This window comes from Polychytrium aggregatum (genome assembly GCF_025602895.1).
Source record: "Polychytrium aggregatum strain JEL109 chromosome Unknown BJ171scaffold_51, whole genome shotgun sequence".
NCBI lineage: Eukaryota > Fungi > Chytridiomycota > Chytridiomycetes > Polychytriales > Polychytrium > Polychytrium aggregatum.
Window position 1 is genome coordinate 305,822 of NW_026516253.1, and position 13,169 is coordinate 318,990.

At 55.4% G+C, this 13,169-nt stretch overlaps 2 protein-coding genes across 2 annotated transcripts; both read right to left on the minus strand.

Annotated features, from left to right (window-relative positions):
• Window positions 1-123: 123 nt before the first annotated feature.
• BJ171DRAFT_242578 (uncharacterized protein) lies at window positions 124-3,134 on the minus strand. Its single transcript, XM_053106654.1, has 2 exons — window positions 1,091-3,134; window positions 124-994 (listed from the first exon to the last, which is right to left on the minus strand). Exons 1-2 carry the CDS (start codon window positions 2,637-2,639, stop codon window positions 240-242), a joined length of 2,304 nt encoding a protein of 767 aa, XP_052962754.1. The 5' UTR covers window positions 2,640-3,134; the 3' UTR covers window positions 124-239.
• Window positions 3,135-3,273: 139 nt separating this feature from the next.
• On the minus strand, window positions 3,274-4,640 carry BJ171DRAFT_523335 (uncharacterized protein; the record flags this gene model as incomplete). Its single annotated transcript, XM_053112552.1, has 1 exon — window positions 3,274-4,640. One exon carries the CDS (start codon window positions 4,638-4,640, stop codon window positions 3,336-3,338), a length of 1,305 nt encoding a protein of 434 aa, XP_052962755.1. The 3' UTR covers window positions 3,274-3,335.
• Between the last annotated feature and the right edge of the window lie 8,529 nt (window positions 4,641-13,169).

Here is a 13,169-nt window from a genome sequence, read left to right on the forward strand (position 1 = left end):
CATCCATCGCTGGCACTCCGAGACCAGTGTGCAGGTCGATTGTGGAGACCGGAGAGCGACCGGTGGTCTTCACTCGGAGGCTGCCGAGGTGATTTGATGTATTTCTTGTGGCTTTGCTTGACGCATGCCATCACATACTACATGTTCATGGAGACGGCTGTGGTGTCCCGTTTTTTCTGAATATAGTGTATTGGGTCGACTGTATGCGCCTGCAGTGACGCAACTTCGATGCTCGCTAGCTAGATCGTAAGTCTCTCGCGATACTGAGACAATAAAGCACCCCACATCATGACGAGTCCTTTCTTAAAAAGGAACAGATGAAGGATAACCAAAATGAATGAGTGGCAATGAGCAATATAGGCTCGGGGAAGGCTTTCCATCGAGACAAGGTCAGTCGTCATCCAGGAGTCTGGCATCGACTGAGTGGATTTCCACTCACGGAACCAGCCGAACACAATTTCATCTGCAGCATACAGTAGTTCTGCAGAAGATATTCCAGGGACTGACTTGATTGCCTCGGTGAGCACAGCATCGGCGTCGATGAGCTGGTGAACCGTCTTGAAGTTGGCGGGGTTGGGATCGACAGGCTCGGCAAAGGCAGCCTTGAGGGCGGCCACATCGAGCTTCTGGAAGGACCAGCGTTCGTCGGGAAGCTCCTCGATCACAGGAGCAGCAGGCTTAGACTTGGGCTTGGGCTTGGTTTCCGCGATAGGCGCATTCATGATATCTATGAAACCTCGAGTCATAGCCCGGATAGCCTCAGGATCGCGGAGGCCAGCCTGAACACAAGACTCCAGCTTGTCGATCGCACGCAACTTCTGCTGGCCCTGCAAGAATTGCTGGAAGAGTGAATTCTTCTCCTCCAATGGGATGGCCGAGACCAGAAGGGAGTTGATGTCGGGATCGTCTTCGGCCCGATCTTGGACGTCGCGCTTTCTCTTCAAGGAGACGGTGGCATCCTTGCTCGACACAGCGGTCGGGGTAACTGTGGGTTCTGTGTGATATGCGGGGTGGTGTGAGTCAATCGCCGTCAAAACGCAATGGGCAATAGCGGATCCCCGGTGGATGGGCACAAATCCAGCATACTCACCAGCGGCAACAGCAACGTCCTCCATTTCAAGTTCGCCTTGGTCGACAACGATCGTGTCTTCGTCGAGCTCGAACTGGTTCTCATCGGCGGATGCAAAACTTTCCTGTTCGGATCCACTGTAAATGACAGTGCTACCGACCTCGGATGGGAGCCCGATGCCAGGGAGATGCTCCTCGACAGGAGCATCGTGGACCGGCTGGACTGGAGCATCGACAGGAGCATCGTCGACCGGCTGGACTGGAGCATCGGTGAGATCGTCCATGATGCTGTCCTCGCAGGGATCGGATTCGAACTCGGAGTCAGACTTGGAATTGAGATCGGAATCCAACATGAAGTCGGAGTCGTTATCGGCCTCGGACTTCACCTTGAACTCGGAAACGGTGTTGGAATCGGCATCGGCATCGGCATCGGCATCGGAATCGGCATCGGCATCGGCATCGGCATCAGACTCGGTGAGGTCGATCAAAACCACAGAAGCGCGAGACTGGGGCTCCGCGCGAGCCGCTGGGGTCGCTGGAGTAGCGGGAGCCGTTGGGGGAGCATGTGCTGTCATAGTCGCTGGGTCAGTAGGAGCCTTAGGAGCCGCCGGGGTCGCTGGAGTAGCAGGAGCCGTAGGGGGCGCGCGAGCCGTCGCGAAACCCAAAGGAGCTGCAGAGGCAGTTGGGATCGTAAGAGCCACGGGAAACGTCGTGACCGTAGGAGCAGTAGGAGCCGCTGAGGCAGTTGGGATCGTAAGAGCCACGGGAAACGTCGTGGGTGCAGCAGTCCAGAGGCCATGCTGGGGATTAGGGCGAATGAACCAAAAACCATCCACAGTGTCCATCGTTCTCATGATGGTAAAGTTGGAATCAACAACAAGACCCAAGTACATGGAGAATGGCATGAAAACGGGATAATGGTGCGATGGATGAATCAGGATACGGGGGATAGGGACATCCTTAGAAGCTGAGATGCGTTTGCCCTCGAATGCGTTGAATCTCGCACGGGGGGTGATGATGCGATAATCACTCATGGAGTGCTGAAGGAAGAATGGGGCGATGCGGCCGCATTCGGTGGCATCAAAGGGGCAGACGAGAGTGGCATACACATGGCAAACGGCGATCAACTCAGAGTCGTCACCAAAGAGATCAAGATGATGGCAGATATCCTTCTGGAAAATGGCGCGGGTGTAATACTCCTCGTTCTTCTTGATCAAGCCGCGGATAGTTCCACTGAGCCCGACCAATTCGGGGAATATGCGCACCACGGTGGACTCGTACTTGAGGAAGCACTCCAAAAGGAAGAAGATGTAGCGACGAGCGAGGATGATGTGCTCGGTGCACCAGACAAACCCGGTGAGGACAGGATGGCCGGTGCGGTTCTCTTGGTCACGGCGATTGATGTAAGGGTTGATCATTTCGTATGTGATGTTCCAGTGATCCTGTTGATTGATCGTCCTACGAACTGGGACGCCGAATGGGGCCTTATTGGGCCAGACAGCCAGAGGATTGAGCTGGCCGTCCTTGGGGGGGAAGGGTGCGAGGACAGTGCTCTTGGGGATGAAGAACATTGGGAGGGTAGATCAGAGGACAGAAGGGAAGACTGCGAGGGCGAGCGAAGCGCTCCCGGTGGCAGCGGGCTTTATGAGGGGGGTATGGGCTGCTGGCGTCGACGGGGGGAGACATGTCGCGCCGAGGCCAACCTCCGCCCGGTGCGATATGGTGGACCCTGTCCTCTGGCATGCGCAGCAGGCTCTTTCGCCTTTCCGCCGCCCAATGCATGTGATGCCAGGCCAGTCGTATACGTCCCCCCGTCGCTCCGCGCTCTCGGTACCACCCATGGCCCAGAAGATTCGGAAGAGACTCGGAAGAGACGTATCGAGTGGTCGGAAGAGACTCGGAAGAGGAATTTTTCATGGAGTGTGTTATTATTATCATCTCACACTGAAAACATGGAGAGAATACCACCGCGGAACTCACTCGGAAGTGATTTGGAAGTGAATATGGAGTGAGAAGCTCTTTTGGGGGCCGGTTGGGGGCATTGGAGAAGAAAAAACAAAAATTTTCAAGAAAAAAAAGATATTCCTGGCCGGGAAGGATTTGGGGCCCACGCTCGCATTCATGGAGTGGACTCGGAAGAGACTCGGAAGTGAAGCTCGCTCGATAAACATGGTGTGGGGCTGAAAACTCGTAAGAGACTCGGAAGTGAAACGTCGTCGCTTGTGAGCGGGTTGGAAGAGGATTGGAAGAAGGTGTGTGCACTCCATTCACTGCATGCATGCCTCGCGAATGAGCCTCTCATAGTGAGACCAAAGAGCAGCACCATCGTTCTGGGCCATGAGTGATCGCTTGAGCAAGTCGATCAACATGGCTTGAACCCGGGGGTCGTTTCTGGCTGCGATGATGTGGTCCAGAGGAATGATATCATTCCAGTTCTCAGGGCGATCCCAGGGATGAAATGCACTGGAGGAAATGCTGAGGATTTGCTGGCGTGCTATCATGCTACCATCCCTGTACGCACTGAGTAGGCTGTACTGATAGAACGTCTTGCAGTTTATCGATCGAGGGAACCCAATTGCGTGCTTCATGCAGTAGAACCTCAGGAGGTTCCTGTCCCTTTCAGGGAGACTGTGTCCCGACGATTCCGACAACCAATGCCAGACGGACGATGCATGGGGCGCATCTCGAATATACCCGTATTGGCAGATGTTGTAGATTTCCTGGACAGTGCTGCGATACCCGGCGCGGGCGCATTCGACCAGGAGATCCAAGGCCTGGGTCGGGTTCAAATCAGTACCTCTGCCATATCGATAGCATTCGTGGAGAGTGAATTTGACCTTCAGTTTGGATGTGTCCAACGACTTGAGCCACTGAAAGTACGCCTGGTTGATCTCTTCAGATGGTGATCCGAGGAAAAATTTGCGATGTTCGAGGAGGAAGTCGTCGAGCACCTCGGATTTGTTGCGCAGGACGGAAAGGCTTTTGCTGATGCATTCATCATTCCAGACCTTGTCCTCAACCACCCACATCGCAGTGGGGACGTGCTTGACCTCGAGGAGTCGTCGTACGATCTGGATTTCGGAGTTGTCTCGGCGGATACGAGATGCGACTCGGACGAACTCGGCTGAAACCACGGATCTCGGAATGGACTTGAGCCACTTGAGGTTGAAGGGAATCGATCCAGCGGGGAAATACTTGACCAGCTGGGCGCAGTCGGCAGAGAGAAGTCTGGTGTGGTGTTGCTTGTCGAACCACTCGGCCCAGATACGAATGCCCACAGTCTTGGTCGAGAGCAGAGTCCTCACGTCGCTGGAAGTTGCCTTGAGCTTCACGAGACTGCAGGCAGGGAGCATCTCGATCAGCTCGGGGATCGAGAGGACGGCCAGGAGGACAGGGTATGTCTCTTCGATTCCCAAGGAGATCAGCTGCTCATGGAGGCGTTGGCGCTTGGCAGCACGGGTGCTCATCGAGCGGGTGATGCGCTTGGTAGCCTGGGAGGACATGGCGATGAAGGAGAGGTGGTTGGGATCGATGGGGCATGGACGCACCAGCAGCGACCTCATATACCCCATGCCCAGCGGCGCCTGGGAGACGATGGTGGCCAGGCGACAGGGTGTCCAAGCCCAGCCCGTATCTCCGCCGTCGCCAGCGCATGGGGCGGGATCCCGGCATGGAGTGCGTATGCGCCACTACCGGTCTCCACCGAGAATCCCGGCCTCTTCATGACACCACTCCATTGCCCATTGCCACGGCACACATGCTCCACTCCATGGTGATATTTTTCATTGGTTATGGAGAGGAAAAGTATATTCAGTTCTTTTGATTTCATGAATGTATGGAGTGATCTCGTCGAGTGCCAAAATGTCTCGGTGGAGACGGGAAGCCCCCTCTTTTTTTATGGAGAGGGGACCGGTGGAAACGGGTGAGAACAGTAACAAATTCCAGATTTCAGACCGTTTTGAATAAAAAAGTGAATTTGAAAAAAACGAAAAATTTGCATTTGCGTTTTTTTGGGCCAAAGGTCCGGGGAACGACCGGCACTCCATCGTTCACCACCCTCTCACCCGTTTCCACCGAGGAAAAATGACCACACTGAGATCATGGAGAGGAAAAGTGCTTCGCCCAGCAAACACTCCATTCCATCAGGATGTCCTCACCCGTTTCCACCGGCCATTTCTACCTCTCCACGATTCGTGAGTTGTACGCTCTTGTGCATTAGATTTTGGTATTCATGGAGTGGGTGTGTCGGGGTTGTGCATTAGATTTTGTATGGAGTGAGTGGTATTTGTACATTCCTTGGTTCTCAAGGAGTGATGTTGTCGAGTGAGGGTGTGGTTGTGTCGGTGCTGTGTATTAGAAATGGATTTCATGGAGTGAGGATCTTGTCGTCGCTGCCAGCTACCCCAAAATACAGAAAATTCAAAAAATTTCAATTTCTTTCCTGACCAGGGGTTTCAGCCAGCTCATCCAGGACCCATGGAGTGAGGTGGGTTTCAGAGCGAACAAGACCACTCCACGAACCATGGAGACGTTTCGGGTCGTGTGTATTAGAGCGGATCAGCTGTGCATCAGGCATGGAGTGGGACGTGCATCAGGACGACGGATTTCTGCATGAGCCGTGGAGTGGGCGTGTATTACGGGCGCGACAGTTCCCACAACATCGGTGTGGAGTGGGATGCAATTGTAACGTCCACTACTGGGACGTTGGGGCAAGACGGGGAGGGAGGGGGTACAAGACAAGACAGGACGGGGCAGAACAGGGCGGTGCTAGGCTACTCTAGCGGACGGGTGAGCTCGGGGAGCACTTACGTTTATTCACGATAAAACCGAACTCCAGACAAACGGGGGGAACGGGGGCAACCCGCAGGTATACCCTGCGGTGGCCTGCCTGCGGTGCGTGAAAACGCAAAGCGCAGCACAGGTCACGACCCACTGCGCCGCGCAGTACGCGCAGTACGCGCAGCACAGCGTCGGAGATACCATCTCCTACACTCCCACACTTAAGAAGGCTTCCTGCGAGGAGCCCTGCGTGTGCTCTTTATTTGGGGCTCCTCGAGGTGTTTACCGTATTTACTCAGCTCCTCGGGTGCATGGGACAAGTCCTCCAGTGTTTGCCATGTGTTGCCCGAGTGTGGGTAACCAACCCACTTGACATAAAACCGAAGTGACCCATCAGCCACTTTCTTGTGCCTCACGATCCTTTCGACTTCATATTCTTGAGTATAGTATTGTCCGAGGTCGTCTTCCAGTGGTGCGTCGTCCGGGACACCTTCGTCGGCGTCGGGGAACTGTGCTGGACTGCGGGTCGTGTGGCGACGCAGCTTGGACACATGGAAGACAGGATGGAGCTTGCTTCCAGGTGGCAAGTCCAACAGGTAGTTGAGGGGACTGGGTCGGGCCGCTATCTTGAACGGTCCTCGGTACTTGGGCAACAACTTCTTTGACTGGGCTTCGGGGACCTTGATGTTGTCGGCGTCCAGGTAGACAAGGTCTCCAACTTCAAAGGAGACATCCTGGTGTCGGCGGTCGTAGTACTTCGCCATCACTTGTTGCGCATCCGTGAGCGCGTCGGCGATCATCTTGTGTCGGACTTGATGATCTTTGACAAAGGCACTTGGTTTGGGAGGCAATCCAGCCGTGGACTCGGTCAGTGTCAAGGAGGTGGGAACATCAGGCTGGAATCCGTAGAGCGCCTCAAAGGGGCTCAAGCCAGTTGTGCTCGACTTGGCGGTGTTGTATGCAAACTCTGCATGACTCAGCTGTATGTCCCAGTCGTCTTGGCTGGTCGAGGCGTATGTCCTCAGGTATTGCTCGAGGGTGCGGATCGTCCGCTCGGACTGTCCATCCGTTTGTTGGTGGTGCGAGGTTGACATGTTCAGCTTGGTGCCGAGATGGTCGAACAGACTTGTCCAAAACAAGGAGGTGAATCGGGGGTCTCGATCACTGACGATGGACTTTGGGAGGCCGTGGTGCTTGAACACATGCTTGAAGAACAGCAGTGCAAGGTCAGGCGCGGAGCATGTCGTCTGGCACGGCACAAAGTGTGCCATCTTGCTGAACCTGTCGACAAAGACAGCGATTGCATCGTGGTCCAACTTGGTCGTCGGTAGATGCGTGATGAGATCCATGGACATGCTGGTCCAGGGGCGGTCGGGAACAGGCAGGGGTTGCAGCAATCCTTGCTCTCGGGTCGTGCGTGACTTGACCATCTTGCAGGTATGGCAGGACTCGATGTACTTCTCGACGGTGCGCTTCATTCCAGGCCAGTATGCGACTTTGGCCAGTCGGTCGTATGTCTTCTCGACTCCAAAGTGTCCAGCGAGGGGCGAGTCGTGGACCTCTTGGAGCAACTTGGTCTTCAACGACGGAATGTCCGGCACACAGACACGGCTGTCCTTCTTCAGGAGGAGCAGGCCATCACGCACTGTGTACTCGGATGATTCGTCGTCCTTGGGGAGCTTAGACACCTTTCGGAACAGTTCTCCGAACTGTTTGTCGTTGGCGATGTTGTCTCGGACAACATCCAGCATCGTGTTGTCGACACTGACAGTCGACTCGTACAGTGACGCCAATTGGTAGTCGGGGCGTCGGGACAGTGCGTCAGGCACCACATTGAGTTTGCCTTTCTGGTATACAACCTCGTAGTTGTACTCGGCGAGGAACTCCATCCATCGCGCTTGGCGTCGGCTCAGGTTCTTCTTGGTGTCGAGGTAACGCAGTGACTGGTGGTCCGTCACAATCTTGAAGGGCTTGGCGGTACCGTGGAGGTACACTCGGAACTTCTGCAGCGCGTAGATGATCGCAAGCTGCTCCTTCTCGTGCACGGGATAGTTGATCTCGTGTTGGGACAGTTTGCGCGACTCGAAGGCAACGGGCCTTCCCTCCTGCATCAAAACAGCTCCCACCGCAAGGTCGGAGGCGTCGGTGTGCACGGAGACATCCGTGTTCGGGTCGAACACAGCGAGGACAGGAGCGTTCGTCAAGGCGTGCTTGAGGGTCTCGAACGCTTGGCGTTGTGGGTGGTCCCACACGAAGGGGCACTCTTTGCGGAGTAGGTCTGTGAGTGGACCGGCAGTGCGCGCCAGATCGGGGATGAATCGGCGGTAGTAGTTGACGAGACCGAGAAACGACTGCACGTCAGAGACGCATGCGAGCGGCGGCCACTCGACCACAGACTTGACCTTGGCGGGGTCGACTTCGATTCCTCTTCCTGAGACAACGTGTCCCAGGAACGGGACTTGATTCTTGAAGAACTCACACTTGGACAGTTTGGCATACAACTTGTGCTCGCGTAGCTTGGCCAGCACGCGGGCGACATGACCTTCATGGGTCGCTTCATCCTTGCTGTACACAAGGATATCATCCAGGTACACGATGACAGAGTTGTCGAGCTCTTGGCGGAACACATCGTTCATCAGCTGCATGAACGTGGCAGGTGCGTTCGTCAATCCGAACGGCAGCACTAGGAACTCGTACAGTCCGTAGCGAGTCCTGAAGGCGGTCTTGTGGACATCATCCTCGTGGATGCGGATCTGATGGTAGCCTGAGCGGAGGTCTATCTTGCTAAAGACCTTTGCTCCACTCAGACGATCCATCAACTCGTCGATCCTGGGCAACGGGTAGGTGTTCTTGATGGTCTGTTTGTTTAGTGCGCGATAGTCGACGCACATCCTGAGATCACCTTCTTTCTTCTTGACAAAGAGCACTGGTGCACCATACGGTGACTGGCTCGGGCGGATGAACCCATGGGCGAGGAGGTCATCCAACTGGCGCTTGAGTTCGTCCATCTCCGTCAGCGACAGTTGGTACGTCGGTCTTGACGGAGGCGACGAGCCTGGTTCGATGTCGATGCGATGATCGACGGTGCGTTGGGGTGGCAGGCATTGTGGCAACTGGTCGGGGAATACGTCCTTGTACTCGTCGAGCAGCTTGGTCACCACAGGCGGGGGACCGGGACCGGCTTGGTCGGTGTCGTCGACCTCACGCACGACACAGAGGAACGACGTGTCCTTCTTGATCAGCCTCTTGAATTGCATGGCTGAGAGGAGAGGTGGCATGTTGGGTGAGGCCATGCCCTGCAGGACAATGTCAGGGCCAACACGGACAGTGCGGCCTTTCCAGTCGACGACTGGAGTCGGCTCGGCACGAGCAAGCCAGCTCATGCCGAGGATGGCATCGAACTTGGTGTCGATCACTTGGAACAACAGGACAGGATGGTACTTGGGATGGAGGGCCACTCGCAGGACCACTTGGTGTGTGCACTGCTGCACACGATCGTCTGCAAGCGCCACACTCATCGGCGACTTCTTCTTGGTTGCATGTATGTTGAGCTCCTGGAGCAAGCGTCTGCTGACAAAGTTGCAGCTTGCTCCAGAGTCCACCATCATTCGGACGGTGTGACCTTGGACGGTGGCAGGGAGGTACAGCAGGGACTCTTCATGGTCCTCCTGCACAGCCTCCTGCACCATGACTTGACTTGGGGGAACGGGCGACACTTGGTCTTGGTTGGCTTCATCACGGCCACTCGGACATTTTGGATAGGGTTCGGCCATTGCGGGGGCCTGCGGCGTCAGCACGCCATTGCACACGACGTCCACGGCTTGCGGACACATGTCGGAAGCATCCGACACACACGACTTGACAGGGGTGAGGGCACAGGCGGTCCTGTCCCTCAAGGGTTCTTGATTTTCTTTTTTGTTTTGGTTTTCAATTTTGGTTTTCTCTTCACGTTCGTGGAGAGGCAGGCGGCTTGCGCCACCATGCACCTCTCGCACGACGCACAACACTTGGTTTGTTTCTCCTTCGGGGGAGGGGGCGAGGTGAACTTCCTCTGGAGACGCGTGGACTGCATTGAGCAATCCACGGCGTTGGTCTCCTACTAGGGCTCCAGAGCCACCTAGTAGGGTCGGCCGTTTCCCGACTTCATGGGGCACTCCTTGGCCTGGTGTCCCGGTCGGTGACAGAAGAAGCAGGAACCATGGCGGAGGTCCTCCTGCTTCTGTCTGTCCTTGGGGGAGACAGTGGCAGCTTGCTGGAACCGGGAGCGGGGAGGGCCACGAGCCTCCATGGCGTTGACGTCAACGTCCATGGGCTCAGGCATGGGTCTTGCGGGCGGGGCCGGGCGAGGCGGACGGGCTGGGACGTGATGAGACCGATGGCCGCCTGCCAGCTGCGGGTAGAACTGGCGGCCATGGTACTGGACGTTGTCGAGGTTCTCGGCAACGTCCATCATCACGTCCAGGGACTTGCGGGCATCAGGGTTGCTGGCGATGTACTCTCTGATCTTGGGCTTGAGGCCCTTCTGGAAGAGGTACATCGCATCAGCAGAGCCCAGCTCCTCAATCTGGGAGGAGAGGTCTTCAAACTCCTCGATGTAGCGGGTCACAGAACCACGCTGCACGAGAGAGTATAGCTTGTCACGGGCAATGAGTTCAGCATTGGGGCTGCCGAAGCGGCGACGGAGGCGGTCCTTGAAGTCGTCAAACACACCTTCGCTCTGCTCGTCGAACCCTTGGCGGCGGTACCAACGGTACGCCTGGTCCTTTAAGCAGAGCTTGGCGGCGACGATGTGGTGGGTGGGGGCGACTTGGGCAGCATCGAGGTAGTCCTCGAGTTGCTGCAGCCAGTCCTCCACCGAGGAGGAGCGGCTCTTCCCAGTAAACACTGGGGCACGGAAGGTCTTGAGGAAGGCTTCCGGAAGTGGGCGGGGGTTGCTCATGGCAGGGGCAGGCTCCAGGGACAGAGAGGAGAGTCGGTCGGCAAGAGAGGCGGGATCCAGCTTGAGGATCTAGAAAGAGGACAAACAGGACGAAAACAAGACGAGGATTTCCGATGCTACCATGTAACGTCCACTACTGGGACGTTGGGGCAAGACGGGGAGGGAGGGGGTACAAGACAAGACAGGACGGGGCAGAACAGGGCGGTGCTAGGCTACTCTAGCGGACGGGTGAGCTCGGGGAGCACTTACGTTTATTCACGATAAAACCGAACTCCAGACAAACGGGGGGAACGGGGGCAACCCGCAGGTATACCCTGCGGTGGCCTGCCTGCGGTGCGTGAAAACGCAAAGCGCAGCACAGGTCACGACCCACTGCGCCGCGCAGTACGCGCAGTACGCGCAGCACAGCGTCGGAGATACCATCTCCTACAGCAATCATCGACGGGAAGCGGGGAATCCGACTGTGAATGATGTCCCTGTGTGAAGCCCAAGCACAAGGACCCCGTGACTCATTCAGGCTATACATTGGTTCAAATGATCCATTCCATCCGATTGGAGCCATGCGCAGCTGTAAAATGAATGAATCGCTCTGTTTCAAAGTGGCTTGGCCATCCAACAAAACCGACCGCTCGTCTGTCTCCCGCATTGTCTCCTTTTCGTCCCCGTCTCACCAGCCACACCAAGAGCACTTTCGAACTTTCCCTCGCGGCCATGGAAGTACCAGACTCGCCGCCGTCGCACGATCAAGCCATGGTCGCACTAGGTGAGGGTCGCTACATGCGAAACACAAAGGTCTCGAACTGGAGCTTGGGTTGTTACCTGGGGACCGTTGTGTGCTAGGGGGTGTCGCTGGACGAGGGGAAACGGCATTGGGATGTTGGGATGGCTGTGGCTTGGGCAAGTTGGTGTAACGGTTATTCCGCCCGGTTTGTCATGTGATCGTGTACTCACCATGTGATCCATTCACACGTGATGGTATCCACAGAACAAGGTGATTCACACGGAACCAGTGAGAACTTACACACCAATGAGATGAACGAGGACCTCTTGGCCTTTGCAGAGTTTCTTCAAAAACACCACTTGGTCAAATACAAGCAGCTCCTCATAGACAATGACTACGACACCATCGACTCGGTATGTACCCCTGATATTGAGGATGTGGTTGTTGGCCATATTCTAATTCAATTTACAAGACAGATTCTGCGGATGTCCGAGGATGAGATGAAGGGGATTGACCTCAAGCCTGGTGCAATCAACAAGATCAAGAATGCCAAGGCGGATTATGAGAACTCTCGAGGCAAAGACGAGAAGAAGCCAAACGCAACAAAACGCGAGATCCAACAGCCCCAGCGAGTCTTGCAGCCAGAGGAGTACTATCCGGCAGTACCCACACAACATTGGGAGTGTCAAAGCCATTATGAAGAGCACCATGTTTTCATCAGGTTCGTGGTTTCTCGGCCCAAACTGTGCGATTCCATTCCATCCAATTAACGCCTGTTCCCACAGTTACCGAGTCCGTAGTGACGCCAGCAATGCCACGACTCTGCATGGAACCCTCGCTGTCACTCCGCGAGGCCAAATGGCACTTCATCCCTATCTCGACAGTCTCTGTCTCTGTGACGGCATGCCCTGGGAACAAGGTTTCATCAACGGTCTCTATCGATCCAACGTGATTGTCCTGATCCTCTCTGAGGCTGGACTCGAGCAGACCTACAACGCTCAGAACTTCAAGGACAACCAGTTTCTCGAGGTAAGTGCGTCTGAATGCATATAACTGGATTGTATTTGGAAACTCACCTATCCTGTGAATGCAGATCCAACATGCTCTCAAGAGAATGAAGGATGGTGAGAAGAGTGGACAATCTGTCATCATCCAGCCCATCTTCATGTGGTCCACCAGAGAGATTGATGGCGAGACATTCCAGAAGAAGTACTTCCCGCCCATCAAAGAGCTCCCCGACTACACTCCGATCCATGAGAAGAGTCCGTTGTTCAACAACAAACCAATGTCGATCCGTGAAACCTTTACTGAGTTGATGAAGCTACAGGCCCTCGATGCTGCGGATGGAAACGCTCTCAAGAGGTGAGATCATCAAATTCACAAGTGAAACGGTTGATACAATCTCACACTATTGATATTCCACAGACTGGTCCCCAATATTCGTGAGCTCATAACAAAGACTTCCATTGCCGACAAGCAAGGCGATGTGTACACACAAGGCGGTAGTGTCGTCCTCACCGCCGAACAAGACCACGCCTTGCGATCCCTCCTCGACCCTGTCGACTCCTCTTCCGACAGAAGGGCACTCGAGGATCTGTATGTCGAGGGTACTCGCCAGTGGCTGTTTGACCAAACCACCGACTGGGTCAACCAAGACACCAC

What these genes read in the sequence shown, in the direction of transcription:
- BJ171DRAFT_242578 (XM_053106654.1), bottom strand. Translation starts at nt 2,639, where the DNA reads ATGTTCTTCATCCCCAAGAGCACTGTCCTCGCACCCTTCCCCCCCAAG. An exon ending in GGACGTTGCTGTTGCCGCTG is followed by an intron (nt 995 to 1,090) that starts GTGAGTATGCTG and finishes CATATCACACAG; the next exon opens with AACCCACAGTTACCCCGACC.